The sequence below is a fragment of the Diabrotica undecimpunctata genome, chromosome 1, assembly GCF_040954645.1.
Source record: "Diabrotica undecimpunctata isolate CICGRU chromosome 1, icDiaUnde3, whole genome shotgun sequence".
Classification (NCBI taxonomy): domain Eukaryota; kingdom Metazoa; phylum Arthropoda; class Insecta; order Coleoptera; family Chrysomelidae; genus Diabrotica; species Diabrotica undecimpunctata.
In genome coordinates, this window is record NC_092803.1 from 185,181,992 (window position 1) to 185,204,429 (window position 22,438).

The following is a 22,438-nucleotide window of genomic DNA, read 5'->3' on the forward strand; positions in this document are numbered from 1 at the left end:
CGACAATGATATGCGACGTATAAGTAAACCAGCGAAAACAAAGGTAAAGGAGGTTTATTAAGAACTGATCAAAGAGGTAGACACACGCCAACCAATAAAACTCCTACCGAAACCATAAATAGTATACATCAACATATTAAATAATTCCCAAAATACGAGCTTCATTATTCCAGAGAAAGGAGTAAGAGAGATTATATGGGCACAGAACTTACAATAGAAAAGATATAACAACTGTACATTGATGAATGCAATGAAAGACATGTAGATCCAAAGCTCAGAGCAAAAAAGTGGTTGTACGCAGATATTTTTAATAAAGACTTCAAGTTGTCGTTTAAACCGCCCGAAAGAGACATTTGCGATACATGCAGTACATTCACCGCTCAATTAAAAAATAATCTTACTGCAGATGAACTAACCAGTATACAAGCTGATTATGGTGCTCACCTAATTGAATCTAAAACTCGGTATAACTTAAAACAATTGTACTTTATAATAGCTAAAGGGTCACCAAAATACAAAGTACTATCTGGTGATTTGCAAAAATGTTTGCCTTCACCACTAACAAACAATTGTATTAGTTTCTACAAAAGGAAGCTTTGGACATTAAATTTTACATTACATGATGCCAGTGATTCTTCTGTATAATGTATAATGTGGGACGAATCGAAAGGGGCCCGAGGTGCAAATGAAATTGCCTCGTCAATTTTGAAATGGGCTGACAATACAATTCCAGGTAGTCAAGTAGAGGACATCACTCTTTGGACCGATAACTGCTATGGACAAAATAAAAATATAAGTATTATAATGTGCTATTTTTGGATACTGCAAATAAAGACGATCACTCAAAAGTTTTTACTGAAAGGACACACACATATGGAAGCAGACACTGTTCATGCTTTAACCGAAAGAAAAAGAAAGAAACTCTCCAATTTGGCCATTTTAACACCATGGGACTGGCAACAACTAGTTAGGCAAACATCAATTAAATACACAGTGCACTTTGAAACTTGCAGATTTCAAAAACTTCAAAACGCTGTTCGATAAGAAATTGTCATCTAATCCTCCTTTTGTAAATAGAAAAAATAATCAAAATATGTATGAAGTGGACTTCATGAGGTATCGAAGATAGCAAGTAACGTTTCCAGCCCAATTAAATCAAGTCTCAGTAATCCCATTACCAATCACAAAACAAAAGTACAATGACTTAATTGCACTACTGCCTTTTGTTCCGTCAGTTTGTCATGCGTTTTATCAAAATTTAACACAGCGATGTAGCCACAAACGATTACCCACAAGAAGATGAAGATGATATGGAGAATCTTTAACAATTTTGAAACTTGTCTATAATTTTACTTAATTATTATAACATTATAATATTTACCTCTAATAAAATAATAGTATAGGCTGTTTAATGTGTTTGTATTTTTTATTTCGTAAATACCTTAACATGCAATGCCGCATTATTTAAAAAAGTTGTTAGAGGTAAACCACACTATGTCCAACTACACATTTTTTAAAAATTTTTAAATAATGAACGGTAAACCTCAGGTATATAACACTTCATGGAATAAAAAACGATTATACACACCACAATAATAATATATTAATCTTGGTTAAATATAAGAAACATTTGAGTATTTACTGATTACAAATTTAAAAAATTTTAAAACTGCTCTCCTGAAAAAGTAAGAAAATGGACATAGTGTCCTTTACCTCCGAGGTACCGATATATATAATTTGATATAAAAAAAATATATATAATTTGCACTTCTCCCTGCACTTTTCATAATAATAGACTGTTTAATAAAATTTGAAAGATCATAAACTGCAACTTATATATTATATTATAATTTTGCTAATATTTACTCACCTTCTTTATTAACAGCTTCCTTCCCGGAACCGCGAACAAAAACTTTATAGCAACGACACCATCTCCATTGTAAACCTATTCTTTTCAGAGTAAAACAGGACAATGAGACTGTCAATTTATAACACTAAAGAACATGTTAAGGTAGTTAATTGGGTGGCAAAAAGATTCGTACATTTAATGTAGGGCTATATATTACAAATACTTTTAATTTTTTAACCTTCGAGACGACGCAACTTAGTTAATTCTCCGTTGTTTTTTTTGGCTAATTTTCTTTTTGAATGATGTCTTATGAGTAGTAATTTCCTCACTTAAGCTATTTAGCTCGTGTATGGAACAAAGTATAAAATTATGTCTTTTTTAACTCGATAACTCATGTTTAAAAGAACTCAAAAATCTTTTTTTGATTCTTTATATTTTTTTATGACTTACGCCCAATAAAGAAACAATATTTACGTAAAGAAAACCAATGTTTAGTTGAAAACTTGAAAATTAAATTAGTACAAAGAAATATCGATATAAAAAAGTGGTACCGTAGGCGGTACTGTAGACTAGCGTAAAGTTTCATACTACATTTTCTGTTATATTTATTTATTATTTTTATAAATTTTAATAAAATTATAAAAAAAAGGCTACATGATGTGCAACGGACTCTCCCCATCATGTAAATGGACTCTTCCAACTGTTTGCTATGACTGCTATTTCGTAAAAGGTCATATTTAATATCTGCTGATTTAGAAATCTCCTCCAAAGTATAAATATAATAATTAAATTAAAAATGTTTTACTAATAACTCCTTTTGTCGTATTTTAATACAATAGTCGAACTAATGATGGTAAAAATCAGACATTCTACTTATATAAAATTATTTTAAAACTTGAAATGTCTGCAATTAAAATTTAAACAGTTGATTCAATATTGTTATTAATTGGATAACATTTATGATGACGTTTGAAGTTTGACCGTTCGAGAATCGTTACGAATCGAATTGTAGTATCGATCTTTTAATTTTCGGATTGTTTTACTCCATCTTTTATTGACAGATAGGTACTCTATTGATTGTTTACTTTTCATTTAATGTATCTTTTCAGTCTGTATATTGTTCTTAGCAAAAGTATTTGATAGATTAGATATAATATAGAAACTGAAGCAAAAAATAATCCCGATAAAAATCTTAAAAATTGTAAAAAAAATCAACAACAATACGATGAAATTTAAAATAATGTCACCACTACTGCTAATATACCAACAGGGCATTTTTGTACCACTTTTGTAGCATTTTTTTAACCCCGATCTATATTATAAAAATCTCAGAAGTTTTTCTATCTAAATGTTTGTTTATACAGCCAATTTCTTCTTCTTCTTGTAGTGCCTATCCGTTTCGGATGTTGACCATCATGGCAATTTGTATTTTGCAAACTGGGGCTCTGAAAAGATTTGTGGTTGTTGTGTTGAGTCACGTACGTAGATTTTTCAGCCAGGAAATTCTTCGCCTTCCTGATCCTCGTTTTCCTTCTACTTTTCCTTGAAGAATTAATTACAGAAACCCATATCTTTCGCTGTTCCTCATGATGTGACCGAGGTATTCAATTTTACTGTTTTTATTGTGGTTAACAACTCCTTTTTGCATTCTTAATAAAACGTCCTGGTTTTTAACGTGGTCGGTATAGAATATTTTCAGGATTCTAGGATAAAACCACATTTCGAAAGCCTCAATTTTCTTACAGGTAGTGTCTGTGAGAGTCTACAACTCAACTCCGTACAACAGTATAGGAAATATAGGAAATATATATAGCCAAATTGTCTCGGTTTAAAGCAATCGCTGTCTTGCTTTTTAGTTGGGTTTCTTTCTCTCGCCCATCTTCTTCTTTGTGTGCCGTGCTTGTATTCAAGCGTTGGCTGTCGTCATATTGACAAGCTGATGAAATGATTCTCGGTCGGCAGCTAGATGAAACAGTTCCTCGACCGTTCGACCTGTCCATTGTCTAATGTTACGCAGCCAGGACAGTTGTTTTCTTCCAACCCAACGTTTTCCTTCGATTTTGCCCTGAATGATTAACCGGAGTAAGCGATATTTAGGTCCTCTCATTATATGACCGAATTATTGGACCTTTCTCATTTTGATGATGTTGATCAATTCTCGCTCTTTGTCCACGGTCTCTAGCACGCGTTCGTTAAATATGTGTGCTGTCCACGGGATTCTGAGCATGCGACGGTAACACCATAACTCAAACGCTTCTAATTTGTTAAGATTTTTTACTTTTGTTGTCCAGGTTTCACATCCATAGAACAAAGTGAACCAAACGTAGCACTTCAATACTCTTAGACGTGTGGTCAACGACAGACTTCTACTGCATAATACAGAACGCCAGTTAATAAAGTTTTTCCGTGCGAGTTCTATTTTGGTCGAAATTTCCTCGTCACTTTCAACCCTGCAGTCAACCCAGCTACCCAGATATCTAAAGTGTTCCACCCTTTCCAGGATTTTGTTATCTCGCCCATAGTAATTATAAATTAGTAAGTGAGTTGTCGATCAATATAGACCAAGAAGGCAGGTCTTTTTTACGCGTTAAATAACTATTTCTAAGATTCCCCGCAAATAACCTTAATCCCACTTTTTGTTTGGGCTTTGAGAGCTGTTTTGGACAATAAGTAAATAATTCTAATAAGTTTACTAAAAGACCAATGAAGTGACCATCCATAAAACACTACTTTCTTCTTATTCCTTTCTCTCCAACGTTCTCTTCACATATCTCTGAACTTCTCTCCACCGATCTGACAACCTAAGCATCTCCTCCAAAAGTTTCGTGACTGGTTGTACCCAACTTCCTAGCTGTCTCTCAAGCAGGATCCTCTCGGTTATCCATCTAGATTTATCTATCTAGATATATCGCGTACCAATAGAGTGTGAATAGGCATTTGTCATTTTCTGCATTTCTAAATCTGTAAAGGTATGCCCTGAAACAACCGTGTCCTGTGAGCATCTGCGTCAGAAAGTAATCCAAACGACGATGCCCGCAGTCCATTCACCTTCTCAGATTGGGAATCGACGACTGCGTCCACTGCGCCACCCTTCTAATCTCGTCCTATTCCTCTTGCCACACCATAATGGACCTCCCCCTTTCTTATTTTTTTAAATGTGTTGTTGCTATGTCTTTATTTCTTCTCTTGTATATTCTTCCTCTTTCCTTCACTAGCACGTGCATCGGAATACACTCCGGTGATAACTCCCAGCGCCTCGGCAGAGACTGTTCTGTATGCATATGCCACCCACAACAGACTCTTCCTATTTTCACGGATGAACTGCTTTTTGTACGCCTTTGTTAAAACTGCAGTACCTCAGACAGGCGCAGCAAAGAGGACAATCAATTGCAAAACAAAATAAAGGGCTCTCTTCCATTCAGTTTTGGGCCCTGCGATGTTGGACATGATCCCCAATGCGACGTATCTCACCGCAGCTCTTTGTTATCCCGTTCATTTTCCTTGGTCCCTTTGGAACTATAGCCTCGGTCTGGTCTTATCCGCACCCAGCTCTGAGTCATATTTTTATTCATTCCTCGACTTAGTCGCGTGTACTCTGTGCACCGAAGCATAGCGAGGACGTCCTCAAATGCGAAAGGGTTTACACCCTCTCCGTTCCACATCGTGGGTCCTAAGACCAACCCCAGCCATCACGTCAACCACCATTTTTTTTTTCTAACACAATTTTCCTCTCTTACAGTTAGTCCGAGACCAAAATTATCAACTGACTGACCAACTCTTTTGACCTAAGAGGGCCGATGGGACAACGAGCCAGATGAAGCCCGAGATTTAGGTGTCAAATCAACTTAGATCTTAATTTTGTTGTCGAACCATAGCTTTGATATTTTTATTGTGTTACGATTAATTCTCCTGTTTTAATTTCTGTGCAGCTTAGGTTAAGTTAGTCCATATTGTCTGTCAGTATTAAGTATACTGCTTGTTGGCTTGCCCTTGTGGTCACTTCATTGGAGGTGTTATCAAATGATTACTCTATATCAAGAAATGTACCCCGCACCACCTCTTGGTTTTGCATAACGTACTTCACTCTATGTATGAGATGATGCAATGTCGCTTCTTTATTTGGTGTCATGAGATCCTGGAGCTTTTCTGTTTTCAATGTTCTAATATCACTGATTTCTAATAGGATATCCTTGATTTTTGCTTTTGTGATTTCTGTGGTATATTTATTATCACTGTCTTCTTCTTCTGCTTTTGTAGGTTTAATACCGCTCAATGAAGATATTCATTGTACTGTTTCTACTTTTATTAATATGTTACTAATTAATGAATTTTTCTCTACCTTCAAGGATTTTCTTTTTATTACTGGTAGGTGTTACTGGTTTTATTACTAGAGTCCTTTATTTTATTCCTAGCAAGTTCCGGCTGGAAGATTAGTTTTCAATCGCTATTGAATAGTGTTAAATATATTTTAGTTTACCTATTTTTATAAAGGGTATTACATTCTTGCGTCTGTCCTTTCTTCATATTTCCTATACGGATTGAGTTACCAGAAATTAGAAAATGTACTAGCAAAATAAAACAAAATGAAGTAAAAATGATTTGTTATATTTTAATATTTATAATATTATATTTAGTTTAAAAAATACTGTTGCTGGAATATTACCAAATCAGAACATTATATAGTCAATAATCCAGAACTCTTTAGCATATTATAAAATATGCTACCTTCGTCTTGTGCCAAAATACTAACGGCGCCATTTTCAACAATTTCTCCATTTTGTACCACTAGGACTCTATCACAATTAAGAATAGTTTTTAGACTATGGGCCACCACTATAACTGTACAAAATTCATCCAAAATTTGTTTCTCCAAAACGTTATTGAATAAAGACTCAGATTGCTGATCCATCTCCGAAGTTGCTTCATCTAGAAGAATGATTCTGTTTTGATGCAACAAACATCGTGCAAGAGAGATCAGTTGCCTTTGTCCAGCACTTAAATTTTTTCCTCCTTCGCATATTTCAAAATCCAGAGAATCTATTAATGTTGTTAACTCAAGTTTATGGATAACCTTCCAAATGTCTTCGTCTGAGTACAAATCCAAACCTTTAGGTGCGACATTGCTTTTTATTGTTCCAGAAAAAAGCACAGGATCTTGAGAAATTATGGATATTTTTGAACGAAGTAATGTAAGCGGAAGACTTTGTATATCTTTATTGCCAATGGTGATTTTTCCTTCGTAATCATAGAGCCGAAGTAATAAAGTAATCAATGAGGACTTTCCTGAACCTAAAAAATATAAATAGGTATATTATTAACAAGGATAAATTTTAAAAATTAAAACAATGTGATTTAACCCAGAACTAGAGCTAACTACAAAGATGCACTATTGGAAATATCACAACTCAGAATTCACATATCTTGAAACGCTAGTAAACAAAATAAACACTACAAGCGATTTAGTAAAAAGAATATGCTAATGTAGCTATGTTTCTTATTGCATAGCAACAGCAAATAGAACTCTCCATGGTCTTCAGAAACATCTGAAAAATAAAAACCTAAAACGTGCAGTAAAGCTCAACATTTACAAGAGCTTGCCTTCATTATCTGTTATTTTTCCACTGTTGTGTTTTCCAAAATTTTCAGCTATTTTCTTTATCTTTCGATGGACATTGAAGTTATCATATCGACTGATACTTCTCTATTTCTTGACATTGTTCTGTTTTTGTTTCTCTTATCTTTCTTCTGACGATGGTATGTATTCTCTTATATTCTTGGAGATTTTCTTCGTTTTTTCCTCTGATCCATAAGTTCAAGTATTTCATCGGTCATCCACGATTTCCGTTTCTCTGTATCTTTCTCCAGTCGTTGTTTTTTAATTTTTCTCACTGTTTCTTATATAATGGTCAGATTTTCCTCTATAGTTTCTGCATTTCAGAATTTTAGCACCTTTGTATTAAGCTCTTAACTCAACTTCAGTCGAACATTATGATCTTTCAGTTTTCTAATATCATACTTCTTCATTGACTTACTTGTAACTTTCTTCATTCTGACTTTGAAATTACCTACAACTGGTACATGATCAGAATTTATCTCTGCCCCTGGTATGTTTTGACAGATGTACAGCTGTTCCTATACCTCTTATTTACTAGCATGTAATCAATCTGATTTCTTACAATCCTTCCCACAGAATCCTGTGGAGTTTTCCAGGTGTACAATTTTCTTGGGTGTAGCGTAAACCAGGTGTTCATTATTACTGATTGATTAGCTTCTGCAAAAATCTCCAATGTATCTCCCCGATCGTTTCAGTTTTCTAGTCCAAACGGTCCAACTGCAGATGATGTTTTGTTGGCCTAAACTTTAGCGTTGAAGTTAACCATGACAATTGTTAGGTCTTGCTTTTTCAACCTATTCACGACTTGATTAATGCTATGGTATACTTCTTCTACCTCTTCTTCTGTTCTTTCTGTTGTAGGTGCATAAACTTGAATTATATTGATTTTACCTTCCTGTGCCATGGTTTTCACGTTCCATGTGCCTATTCTGATGTCTTCTTTGCATTTTAATCTTTTTATTATACTTGTAACTGCTTCTCTCGGAGATCCGATTGAGGTGCTTACTCCAGAATTGAATTTGGCTACAAGCATAGCCATTTGATTCTACTAGGACTTATCCAATCCGGATCTTTATTGAGGTGTCTTGTCCCAAGCTTTCTTTTTCATCTTTATGCCGTTGATGTTCGTTCGATTCTCGCTTCTTCCGACTTTGAAACCAGTTACCAGCTGACAACCTGTGCGCTTGTAATCTGACTCAGACTTCTTCCGGAATGAACGTTTCATTCTGGTTTCAGACACCTGACGCCGATTTGATTTTTATTCGTTTAAAGTGCGATTCATGATCGATATCAAGGAATTAATAACAAAGGGGTATTCTGGTAATTCGCCCAGTTCTTTGTAAGCCTGTGTTCAATTTTTGCAAAAATAAAATAAAAGGTGTGCAAAGTCATTCTGAAATATTCGAAAAATCGGTTTTCGTCAGCAAGTAATTGAGGAAAAAGGTGTTTGTTCTCTCCGTAAATACGTCTTAACTTATTAATTGGATATGTTTCCCTTCTGTTTAGTTTTAGCTTAGTTAAAATATTGTCACTAAGCAGTAAAAGAGCTGCAGCCTGCTATTTTGTAAGTTCTATACTACACTGATCAGTCAACGTTTTACACTATCGGCGGGAAACCAACATTCATAATGGACATATTCTACCCGCCGCTAGGAGTCAGACAGTAAGTCAGAGAAACTGAATTTTACTACCAGCTTTTACCAGCGTTCAACTTGGACGTACCCTAATACGCGACTTATTAGATTTGCAATCAACCAAGTTTGCCAATTTTCTCTCGATTTATCATTACAATAACAATCATAAAATAACATATGTATCCTTACCTGTTCTTCCAATTATTCCAACTTTTTCTCCTTCGTTAATTGTAACATTAACGTTTTTCAGAATATACTGTTGATTATTATCATAACGAAAATTTACATTTTTGTATTCGATTATATTGTTTGCGGTCCAGTCTTTAAGTATTCCCCTAATATCATTGTCTTCTGTTTTTATACCAACGTATTCCAAAATTCGTTCTACAGATGTCATTTTATTCTCAATATCTGCCCAAAGCCTAATGGCGTATTGGACAATGCCATTTAACATGAACGCTTGTGTTATTGCTAATCCAACATCTCCAACAGCAGTTTCTAAAATTAAAAATGTGTTAATAAATAAAAAAATCATATTTAATGGGCCAGTATTTAGTTAAACTATGGAATTAACTATCATCTTTAGGCAATAATAAATGAAATAAAAAAGTCAATGTCTTGTTTTCTCAACGTTATAGCCCAAGTTGAAGTATTTATATTTTCCCATGAATGTGAACATGTTAATTCCCTTATTTAAGCTACTTCATTTAAGTGTTAAACTTACATAATCACCCATAAAATTTTATTAATTTTGGCCTATAATTAAGTTACAGTGTTAATATTTTTCCATATGAACGAAAACCACCAATTTTTTCAATTAGTTTTGCCTAAAGTTATAATGCCACGATTTATCAGTAACGTTAGCACGTGATATTGGTGTTTTAACAGAGGCAATTTATCGATTGAAATGGACTGTTCCGGAAAGAAAACCTGGTTCTGGAGATCCTAAAAAACAACACCTAGGACTTACACCATTATCAGGCATGAAGTAATGTTGAACCCTTTCATAACTTTCCCATAACTTAAAAATAAACATCCTGATCTCCTTCAGAACGTTTCAAAAAGAACGATTTGTCACCAGCTTCAGAAAGATCTAGCATTGCCAAGTCGACGTACTGCAAAAATGCCCTTGCTTACAAAAGCAATGAAGAAAAAACCCAAATGTTGGATCCTTTCATAACTTTCACATAACTTAAAAATAAACATCCTGATTTCCTTCAGAAAAAGTCATTTTCGTACGTTTAGGTTAGTAAGAGGAAGCTCCAAATTTGTTCGTCGTCCACACACCATGTTAAGGTACGATCCAAAGTTCACAGTTAAAACTGTTAAACATCCTGAAAGTTTAATGGTATATGGTGCGTTTAGTGGAAATAAAGAAAGGGTGGGGTTGTGTTTTTTGCCAAAGAATATTACAATGAGGTCTAGCAGCTACGTGATTGTTCTAAAACAATATTTATTGAACTTGTGGGAAATTCTTGAATGTGATTTCTTTGTACACGATGGTGTCCCTGCTCACAAGGCTAAGTCAGTGTCAAAGTTCTTGAATTATCACAATACCAACGTATTGGAATTGGCCAGGTAACTCCTTCGACCTTAATCTCATCAAGAACGCTTGAAATATGATGAAAAATAAAGTTCAAAAGTATCGACCGAGCAACATAAATCAGCTGAAAGAAGTTGAAGAGGTTGTGGGTGACCATAGAAGAAGAATATTTCTTGAAACTTGTTCAATCCATGCCCAACAGAATCCAGCTTTTCAACGGTTTTAAGGGTGATATAATAAAGTATTAATTTGTAAAATTAAAATAACAATTATCCTTATTTATGTGTTTTATTCACTGTGTAAAGATTTTTTTGTCGGCACTATATTTAGTGTTTCTTGTTTTTTTTTTGTCAAAGTGTTATCTAATTATTATCTATCGTTAATCTATCTGTCATTTATTTATTTGTTACTTTTCTATTAATCATATATCCTTACCCCCCGCCCCCCCCCCCAATTGAAGGTCCTAAAACTGAGCAACGTGGTATGCGTAAAGGCTTAGTGATCGATCAGCTTTTTATCATCTAGTTTAGTTAGCTTTTTCGTTACAATGGAATTATCAACCAAAAATTCAATTTACGAACTGGTCATTAAACGGTATATAAACTTACCTTTGTCAACAATGATAAACGCTGCAATAATAGCACCAATAAATGTAGTACAACAAACATCCAAATAGTATCCAAAAGCTCTCTGGCAGCATTTTGAAGTATAGTTTGCAGATGTATATAAATCTTGATGTCTATCAAATTCTTTGCTAATGGTTTCTTCGGCTTTAAATGCTCTAATGGTTGAAAGTCCTTCCAGAGATGAGTTTAAGTGACCAAGCATTGGACTTCGAACTAAAACAGTAAAGAATACTGTTGATAATACTCGTATAAATCAACATTATAAAAGAAGAAGTAATACATAATAGAGGAAGGTTTACGAAAAAACAAATTATTATAATACAGCATGCAATGTTTACTAAACAAAGTTAATTAGACAAATCATAATTTGTAGAGTATATAATTTATTAATTTTATGATTATAATATGATAAATGCCTGATTATAAAATATTTGTATGCGATATAATATTTTTTGCGAAATTATAAAATCAGTTTTAACCTTCCGCTACCGGAGGGGGGAAAGGATGTACCCCAAATTCGATTTTTCATGAATAATTTTTAAAAATGTTGGAATTTTGTTTAACTGTTCTAGTTACTTCTTTATTGGGATGTGTAAAAGCATATCCAACCATTTGTTTTCAATTTGACATATCTTTACCTTTGAAAAGTGCAGCACTGTGCTTGGGGTACAAGTTGTACCCCCTCCGTCAACCGCGGTACAGTTCATTGCGGTCGACGCCATTGACTAAACCAGACGTTTTGCGCACGGCACCAAACCACCGAACAACACCAAACCTGTTGTTTGCAATAACACACAAATCAGTTCTGTGGATGACTTAGTGCTAACATACCGTTTTAGTTTATCCATTTGTGATTACACGATTTACCGATATGTCAAAAAAAATAAAGTTAGACCTTCGGAAAGAACAGGATCGTGAAACTGCAGTGCAGTGGTTAGAGGAAAGTGATGATGATTACCTTTCTGAAAGAGATAGTTTATCGGATGATTCAGAATTAGATGATAATTTAGAAGTAGCGGAATATGAGCCTGAAATTCTGCAAGTAATTTTTATTTTTGTTTTATGTACGATATTTCTATCTTGAGTTTATTATATTTTAGACATCTGAGAGCGACAGTAATGATTCTGATAAAAAAGTTTTGGAAGCAGTAGATTCCACATTTATTTCCAAGAATGGTACAGTTTGGAAAAATCGTCCTTTACGACAAACTAGATGTTGCACAAAAAACTTGCTCGAAAAACCAGGGCTTACAGAAAAATCTAAAAATGTCGCTAAAATTAGTGATTGCTTCAAATTATTTGTAGATGAGAAAATTGTAGAGATCATCGTCAAATGTACAAACCAGAAAGCGCAGAAATACTTTCAGGATTAGAATGGGAAAAATCCTAATAAAACAAGAACCTAGTTGCCCACTGATTCAGTGGAAATTTATGCGGTCTTGGGACTCTTGATTACGGCGGGTGCGCTAAAAGCCAATAGGGAACCAGTGCACTTTTTATGGTGTCGAAACCCTTTGTACAGTCGATCTATTTTTCCGGCTGCCATATCACGCGACCGATTTCTAGATTTAATTTCACTTATGCGATTCGATGATTTGAACACTAGAGAAGAACGTAGAAGTTCTGACAAACTAGCAGCTTTTAGGGAAGTGTTTACAAAGTTTGTAGAACACTGTAAAGAAAGTTTTAAGTGCCACTCTCATCTAACTGTTGATGAACAACTTGTAAGTTTTAGAGGTAAGTGTCCATTTAGAGTCTACATTAAATCAAAACCAGCCAAGTATGGCATCAAAATATGGGCTCTAGTTGATGCAACAATCACATATGCTGCTAACCTTCAGATTTATACTGGAAAAGATGGTAACAAACCAGAAAAAGACCAGGGCAAAAGAGTAGTACTTGATTTGGTCTCATTTCTAAAAACTGGTTATGGCATCACTACTGATAATTTCTTTACCAGTGTTCCCTTGGCAAAACAACTCCTAGATCGACAAATAACATTATGTGGAAAACTTCGAAAAAACAAGCAGGATATCCCTCCAATATTTCTAGACAAGAAAAGTCCTCAGTTTTTGTCTTCACTGAGGAAATAACACTGGCGTCTTACGTTCCTAAAAAGAATAAGGCAGTAATTTTATTGAGTACAGAACATAACGACGATAAAATTAGCGGAGAAGAGACGGACTATAAGCCAGACATAATCTTGCATTACAATTCTACAAAAGGTGCCGTAGATACTAGGGATAAAATGGTAAATGAATATTCTTGTAAAAGAGCCTCTAAGACATGGCCATTTGTTTTGTTTCAAAATCTTCTAGACATTGCAGGTCTGAATGCATACGTACTGTGGACGACAAAGAATTCCATTCGTGCGTATGAAGCTTCTCACAGACGCAGAGAATTTTTACTAAACCTGGGTCAAGAACTTATAAAGCCCCATGTCGATAAGCGACTACAAAGTCCACAAAAATTCCATAAGTGAATTATAAACGCGATGTACAAATTATGCCCACCGACACCAAGGGAGAATCGCGAAAACGACGCCACCATCTTGAAATCCTCAGGGCGATGTTTACTTTGTCCACGCAAGAAGGACCGCAAAAGCAGAAAAACGTGCAATTCTTGTAAATTCTTTGTTTGTGCTGAACATCAAACAACCACAACAATTCAAACAATAATATGTACAAAATGTAAAGCTAATCAAAAAAACGATAAATAATTTTTTCAAGACACCGTATATTTTTATATTGTTACTTATATTCAATAAAAAATACTTGCATTTGTTTTAATTATGTTTTAACTAAAATTATTGCATTATGTTAATATTTAATCTATAAAAATGCATGGGGTACATAATGTACCCCCTCCATCAACTACAAAACAACTTGACCCTTCGGTAGCGAAAGGTTAAAAATATCTGTTTATCTTTTGTTGATATTAAAATTTGCTTAGCTGCACTTCTCATTTATATATGTAAACGTTTTTTTTATATTTTATTTATTACTTGATATATTTATTACAAATTTTACAATCCAAAAATATAAACTTTATATTATACTACAAAAACTGTTAAAAATTTGGTCCATTGAAGTACAAACACACACTAACTCTTTCCTGTAATAAACGAGACAACACTTTTTGCGATATTTTCTTAGTTTTTCCATATTTTTGAATTGATTGTGAATAACTATAAGATATTAAATTGTTTCTCTGTTCGTGTGCCAGTTCTGAGCTGACCGTTGAATTGCGGCCGAAAAGGACATCCAAGCATCCGAAAGTAACTCAGAGCCTCGCAGCAAGACGGTTCCGAGGGAGGTCAAGGCACGGGACCGAACGCGGATTCATGAAACCCAACTCGTAAGAATTAGGCTCACTTCACCTCGCCCAGGCCCGGCACGTCAGCCGTGACCCGCTTCCTCGTCAAGCCCGACACGCCCCGATCCTCAGAGCCAATCCTTATCCCGAAGTTACGGATCCAATTTGGCGATTTCTCTTATCTACATTATTCTATCGACTAGAGGCTCTTCACCTTGGGGACCTGCTGCGGATATGGGTACGAACCGGCGCCAGCCTCCACGTGGCCCTCTCCTGGATTTTAAAGGTCTGAGGGGAAGATCCGGACACCGCTGCAACTGCGGTGCTCTTTGCTTTCCAAACCATATCTCACTGCTAGAGGATTCCATGGAACTCGAACGCTTAGACAGAAAAGAAAACTCTTCCCGGATCTCCCGACGGGGTTATTCGACGAACTCTTCCGTCACTTTACAGTGACACTGGTAATTACTATAAATGTTACGTTCTTCATTTAGTGTGGGGGTTATGCTATTATAGGCCAGTAGAAATAACGATGTTTTAAATGACTCTACATGACCAAAACACTGATAAGTCATTTGCTTAAACTTTTCCAAAAGGTGAAAACTCAAAATATACAACAATGGTGAAAACACGGTTGAAAGGACACATTGTAGATTAAGATATGCAATCTAAATAAGAGAAGCCATTTCTTGTGACCAGGTCCTCGTTAGAAATACAGAGATGCAAATGTTGGCATATATACTTATATCACAGATCATCATAACGCTTTATATAGTGTATAATATCACAAGTTAATGGAAATTCGTAAAAAAATTGGCATAGATCTAGAGAAAAGATAGAATACCTAAAATTTATATCAGAGAACTGTACAGGGTCAGAAAGCAAGTATATGAATAGAAGAAGAGTAAACAGATGAGATAAAAATAAGTAAAATGGTACCACAATAAATAATTGTCTCCATTGCTATTTAATCTTCTTCTTAGTCCTCGCTATAAGCTGTTTTCTTTGTTCATTGACAGACTAACACCTCTATGAAAGATTGTCACTTCATCTTTTCTCATCCTGCTTATCTAAACAAATTTTGATTTGTGTGAAATTTGTAGTATACGTGAGCCATTTTCCCAATTAAAGTTAATATATTGCTAAAAAAATTATCTAGCGAGTCCCCCAGTAAATTGATAAATATAAGCTAAATTCGCTTTATTGACCTGAAAAGGGCTTCTGACTGATTACAAAATAAACAACTACTAATACTAGCATATGTCACATCCATCAAATCAAACGACGTGATATATATATATATATATATATATATATATATATATATATATATACAGTAGACTCCCTCTATAACGAGAACTGAAATGGCAGACTAATTACCTCGTTATAAGCGGATCTCGTTATATCCAACAACAATAATACTGTGCATACATATGAATATGTAGTTTTCTAAAACATTAACTTTCTATAGTGAAGCCATTCGGAGCAATATAAGATGCTAATAAATATTGTTTGAATGGCGTTTTTGAAAAAAAGTTGTTTACTTTTATTGTCAATGAAATACATTAAAACAAAAAAGAGTTGTTTACTTTTATTGTCAATGATATACGTTAAAACAAAAAATCTATATTCTGTAAGTCTGTATAAAGAGTATTTTCAAGAATAACATAAACTATTGCGTCTGCAATTGGAAGAAGTTTGTCATTTTTGACTGCTTTAAATTGTTCAGTATTATATCTATCATATTTTCTAAAGATGTGAAACAGTTTTATGCTTCTTCATTTGCGTTTTTTCTTTAGATAAAGTTTCTGACAACCTTTAAAACACTTTCCACATCTTGTCTATTGGGACCTTATTAGGTGTGAATGGTCAACCTCCTACAATGACACTTGTGAATCATAAATTGTAAATTTCCAGCTAAGAATCATAAATTGTAAGAATTTTATTGCGGGCGGCGCAGTTAAGGGTATTTATTTATTGCTACGGCCGGGCCAAAACGTAAAAAACACGTTTTTCAATCTTATTTTATCTCGTTATAACCAAATTTACCTCGCTATAGAGGGTAATAGTTCAATAGAAATTTCACGGGACATCTAATGTACCTCGTTATAAGCGAAATCTTGTAATAACCGTGTTCGTTATAGAGGGAGTATACTGTATATATATATATATATATATATATATATATATATATATATATATATATATATATATATAATGTTCCGAAAGATTTCCACGGTTAGTACAATTAAACCTAGAGCTAAGAGATTGGTACTATTATAAAAATTAATATTAAACTTATCAGTCTTTCGGGTTGAACCGCGTTGATTTGCATTGCACCGAGCTTTCGACATCCTCTCTGACGTCTTCTTCAGGGCTTCCGCAGTAGTGAAGTGAATATTGATCAGTGTAGTAGTGTCTGGGGGCTCGGAAGCCCTAAAGAAGACATCACAGAGGATGTCGAAAGCTCGGCGCAATGGAAATCAACTTGGTTCAACCCGGAAGACTGGTGAGTTTAATATAGTATATATAGTATATATTTATAGTGAAAAACATGATGTCAGGTCAGAAGAGCACCAGATCATACTTTATATTCACTTGGTTTATATGCAAAAAATTTATTATTTTAAAAAAATAATCCTTCGGTTTATCAGATTAGATGGAAAATTTACTAGTATGTATATAAGTATTTACGAGGTATAAGATACTTTATGTATACACGCATTTTTTATAGAATTCATTTGTTTTTTTTTGTTTATTTTCTTATTTAACTCAGTTAAATAAATGAGTAAAGATTTTTGAAACAAAGCGCGTACGGTCCTGATTCCTCAGTATATCGCCAAACTACCACACACCTACCATTCTAACTTTGGCTTCGACTATAACAGTACTTCTAGTACGTATGTGTCTCATTAAAGGGCCGCCGCAGAAGATTTTTATTTAACCGAAAAAAAAAATAATAAATTTCAATACCTGATGTATCCAGTCTCTGCAGATTTCGACCAGTTGGCAAGTAAAGTTTTCTTAAAAAATATAAAAGTATGAAAACTACAGCGGTTGGTATCATAAACGCAACGTTTACTAATGTTATTAGAATAATTACTCCGCATAAACCCAAAACAATCTGAAAATAAAGAACTAGAATTAATTTTCATAGCTTTATTTGTAAAGAAATCAAAGATATCTTACATACAATGTCCAATAATTTGAAAATCATTAAGTATATTATAGAAACCGTAGATGTTGAAAGTTTTATCATTCACTTAACCTAATGCGTTTTTTGTGTGGCCTATATTAAGAAATCGAGCTGCATCGATTGAAAAACCTCTTATTACAAAGCATGTGAAATTGCACCTCCGTCACTCGAATTTAGAAACCTTGTATCTCACATGTTGTACACGAAACCACGTAAGTCAACACGTGTCTGAAAAATTGTTAAATACTGAACATTTTTGTGCAGTTATATAGGTTTATAAGAATTATAACTGTTTATTAGAAGCTATGGTAAGTGAAAACATCTTATTACTTTGTTTTAATAATACTTAGATGCATTGTTTTACGTTAAACAGAAACATAACTATTATTATTTCAAAAAATTTGAGGTTATAATGTCTCAATTATTATATTTCAATTGATCAACTGAAACAAATTATATAAATCAATTAGGGAAAAACAAAAACTTGTCAGTTGGTATAAGAATTTCCAAAATAATGTATTACAGTGAATTTTTAAGTAAAAAAAATTGTGATACAAGTTTCTGTTACCTACCAAAATATAATCAAGTATTTACAATATTGATTTACGAGGTTTTTTGGAAACAAAATAAGTGTTTTTTTTGTTTTATTTTTAGGCAAGCCGGGCTTCGAGAATGGTTAAATCAACACTAGAAAGTCTAAAAGAGAAATTCTGATATTGACCAGAATGAAAGTACTACCAATCAAAATTCACATTCTAAAGAGGAGGTCGCAGAACTTAAGAGCCGTCATAAAGAAGATTGGAAAAAAGCAAATACAGGCTTTGAACAACTTTATGAGACCTTTCGAGAAGAATCCTCCAGTTTCCAGCACCTTACTTCTTCATCACTCTGTTCACAAAACATTCAAGTGCATTCCTGTGTTATTTTGAACCCAAGGAGTACTGCTATTCAAACAGGATCTCTTTTAAAAAATTACGCCCAAAGCAGATGCTTGGCTAGTATTAATATAGAAGATAATGGTATGAATGTCGATGTGCAAGATTATAAATCACACATTAGTTAAAAAGATTGCGCTAAAAAGGAAAAAATCAAGGATAAAGAAGATACGTTGGAAGGAAAAGTGTGCGTATTTACGATGGATGTACAAGCGGTCCAACTTGTTCCTGTCGTCCCAGCAGGCATGGTATACTTTAAACAGAAACTAGCATGCCATAACTTCACCATCTATAATTTAACAAATAGTAAGGTAGTTTGTTATGTATGGCATGAGGGAGGGGGCAAAACACATGCCAACTCCTTTACATCTTGTATAATTGATTTTTTAAATGAAGAGTTAGATGCCCAAGAAAAGGACAAACCAAAAATTTTTTATAGCGATCACTTCAGCTTTTCTGCAACACAAATGATACGGTAATTATACAGAAATATTTAGTTAAGGGTCACTCGCAAATAGAGTGCGATAGTGTGTGTTTCACTCCACCATTGAAAGAAAGAAAAAAAAAATAAATGCATTTATTCACCATCCAATTATGTAGAAATAATTAAAGAGGCCCGTAAAAATTCCAAAAATCCATACAAAGTTAAATACATTGATCACCAATTTTTTAATGATTATTACTATATTAAGTATTATTCATCCATTCGTCCAGGGAAAAAAGTGGGAGATGCATGCGTGAATAATCTGAGGGCTCTAATGTATTCCACCTTTCCAATTCAAACTAAACTTTGACGAGGAGTGGCAGTTTTTACCAGTTCGCAAAAATACAAATAATGCAGGAATCACAAGAAAAATGTATAATGACCATTTGCCCATTACAGAAGACAAATTAAAATCACCTGCAGTCTCTTAAGACTGTTATTAACATAAATTATTACGGTTTTTATGACTTGTTGAAGCACTATTGTTGTTTTTTTTTTGTTTTCAAAATATGAAAAATAGTTGTGTTTATTTTATTTTATATCAGAATGCTTGTGTAACATGTTTGTTTTATTTCTTTGAAGAATAAACATTTTATTTTTCTTCGGTAATATTGTTTTTTGTGTGTAAGAAAAGCGTAAGAGAGCTGAAAATATGCTACCAAAACCTCATAAGACCTGATATTAAATACTATTTAAATTTTAAAAACTCGTATCTCACGATTTTTTTCCAAAAAAAATCTAACTTTATTTTTTTAGAGTTTAATCACTATCACAAATAATTCATTTCGTCGAACTACCCACATTTCAGAAAAAAAAAAAGTTTAAAAGTTATATTTTCTATTATGGGAAGTTTTAGGTGGTGATTTCCCAAAAAACACTAATTTTGAGATACAAGATTTTGACATCTGAACGACGATATGGCGCTTCATAAGAGGTCAAAGAACGGAGGTAAAGGAACTAACAGAACCAAAATACACTACCGAGCATAAAATTAGGATCACCCCGTAATTTGAATTTATTTTAGAAATTATTATTCTGTTTTAACTATTTTTGGTTGTAACATAGTTTACTAACGGATTGCTTAAAGAAAACAACGTTTTTGTCGTTTAAAGTTTCTTAAAAATAATGGAAATGAAGAATTTTCCTTTGATATACTAAATATTGAAAAGGGACAATTTTAATTTGATGTGCTCTTTTTTGAAAAAAAGAAATTTTAAGAACTTCAGTAGCGGGTATTCCCTCCTCTGGCAGTGATAACAGCTTGCAAACGACGAGGCATGCTTTGGATCAGATTTTGGATCACATTCTGCGGAAGATTATTCCATTCTTGCACCAATATGTCGCGAAGCTCTCTCGAATTTCTGGAGTCCGGCACATGAGTCCGTAAACGTCTCATCATCTCATCCCAAACATCTTCTATGGGATTGATATCTGGACTGCGAGCAGGCCAAACAAATTGTGTGATTTGAACCTCGTCAAGATACTCAGTAACTATCCTAGCAGTGTGGGGCCGTACGTTATCATGCATAAATGTTGCGTCGTCTCCAAGAATAACCATAAACGGTAAAACAGGGTCTTCCAGAATCGGTGTCAGGTACCTATGCGCTGTCAATGTCCCATTCTCGATAAAGACTAACTCCGTGCAAGCATCAAACGATATGCCTCCCCATGCCATAACTGACCCTCCACCAAATGGAAGACGCACGGCAACACATGCTTGAGCATATCTCTCGCCTGTACGACGCCACACTCTTACACGTTTGTCTGAGCCCGTAAGACAGAATCTCGATTCATCGAAAAACAATACACGACTCCAATCCTGCATTGTCCAAGCCAAGTGCTCTCGTGCAAAATTCAATCTGGAAATTCGGTGTTTACGGGAAAGCGGCGGTCTAGTTACTCTAGTTCGAGAAGATAAACCAGCAGCATAAAGTCGTCTCCTAACTGTCCATTCACTTATGTTTACATTTCTCACTTCTTGCAGATGATTTCGAAGAGAAACTGCCGTGACCGTTCGGTTTCTCAAAGCACTAGAAACGACAAAGCGGTCATCTCTAGCTGTTGTTATCCTGCCTCGACCTAAACCAGGTCTTCGAGTAAGCAGACCGGTCTCTTCGTACCGTTGCCATACTCGTTGCACACTCGAGAGACTTACAAAAACGTTTCTTGCAGTTTCGCGCTGACCGTGGCCATCTTCTAACGCCGCCACAATTCTTGCCGCCACAACAGAATTTATGCTCATTGCAATGCACTGACAGTGATAACAATACACAAACAATTTACAATTGACGTTAAAACCATAGAAACAAAAACTGTGCTGATAACGGTTTTTAGGAATTAGGCTAAGGGGCCCTTTTTATCTCAAACGCTTGTCGAAACAACAACGACAACAATTTTTTTTTCAAGAAATCCATTAGTAAACTATGTTACAACCGAAAATAGTTAAAACAGAATAATAATTTCTAAAATAAATTCAAATTACGGGGTGACCCTAATTTTATGCTCGGTAGTGTACATAGAAAAAATACGTGAATTGACTATCTAAAAAAGCTCTATGCAGAGGAAGAACAAACGGCGCTAGAACCAGAAACACAAAAAATTACCACAAATAAAGAACTTAATATAAATGTACAGAAAGTTCGGAAACTTTCTAAAAACCTAAAGAACAGAAAAGCGGCAGATAAAGACGGGATACCAAACGAATTACTGAAATATTGTAGAGCAGCAATGACAGAACAATTAAGAACATTAATTAATAAAATTATAAAATACAATAAAATACCGGAAGAATGGAGAACGAGCGAACTAATTCTACTGTTCAAAAAAGGAGATAAAAAACAGCCAGAAAACTACAGAGCTATAAACTTGTTGAATACTACACTAAAACTTACAACTAAAATTTTACAAGTGCTAATAAATCAGAGAATAAGTTTAGCAGATGAACAACAGAGTTTTCGTAGTGGAAGATCGTGTACAGATGCAATATTCGTTATAAAGCAAATACATGAGAAATCACTAAAGTATAATAGACCAGCATTTCTGTGTCTGATTGACCTAAAGAAAGCGTTTGACAGAGTAAGACTTAAAGATGTAATCCATCTTCTGTATAAAGTTTCCCTAAATGTTATAAAAACTATCGAAAACATCCACTAAAACAACAAAATGGAAGTTGGAATAGATGGACAACTTACAGAACCTATAGAAATAGGCAGCGGAATAAGACAAGGGGATTCATTGCCCAA

General features: G+C 34.3%; 2 protein-coding genes across 5 annotated transcripts in view; both read right to left on the reverse strand.

Moving 5' to 3' along the window:
- LOC140432695 (ATP-binding cassette sub-family C member 4-like) overlaps positions 1-2,091 on the reverse strand; it is a 72,338-nt gene extending 70,247 nt beyond the window's left edge. For both annotated transcript variants that reach the window (XM_072520754.1, XM_072520753.1), the window contains exon 1: positions 1,871-2,091. The gene's annotated coding sequence lies outside the window, so the exon portion shown is untranslated. The remainder of the gene's footprint in view (positions 1-1,870) is intronic.
- A 4,353-nt stretch (positions 2,092-6,444) lies between these two features.
- LOC140432696 (probable multidrug resistance-associated protein lethal(2)03659) overlaps positions 6,445-22,438 on the reverse strand; it is a 39,855-nt gene continuing 23,861 nt past the window's right edge. For all 3 annotated transcript variants that reach the window (XM_072520757.1, XM_072520759.1, XM_072520758.1), the window contains 4 exons: positions 17,555-17,705; positions 11,249-11,479; positions 9,287-9,595; positions 6,445-7,138 (listed from right to left, as the gene is read on the reverse strand). In XM_072520757.1, coding sequence (XP_072376858.1) covers positions 6,525-7,138; positions 9,287-9,595; positions 11,249-11,479; positions 17,555-17,705 — 1,305 coding nt within the window. In that variant the 3' untranslated portion in view covers positions 6,445-6,524. The remainder of the gene's footprint in view (positions 7,139-9,286; positions 9,596-11,248; positions 11,480-17,554; positions 17,706-22,438) is intronic.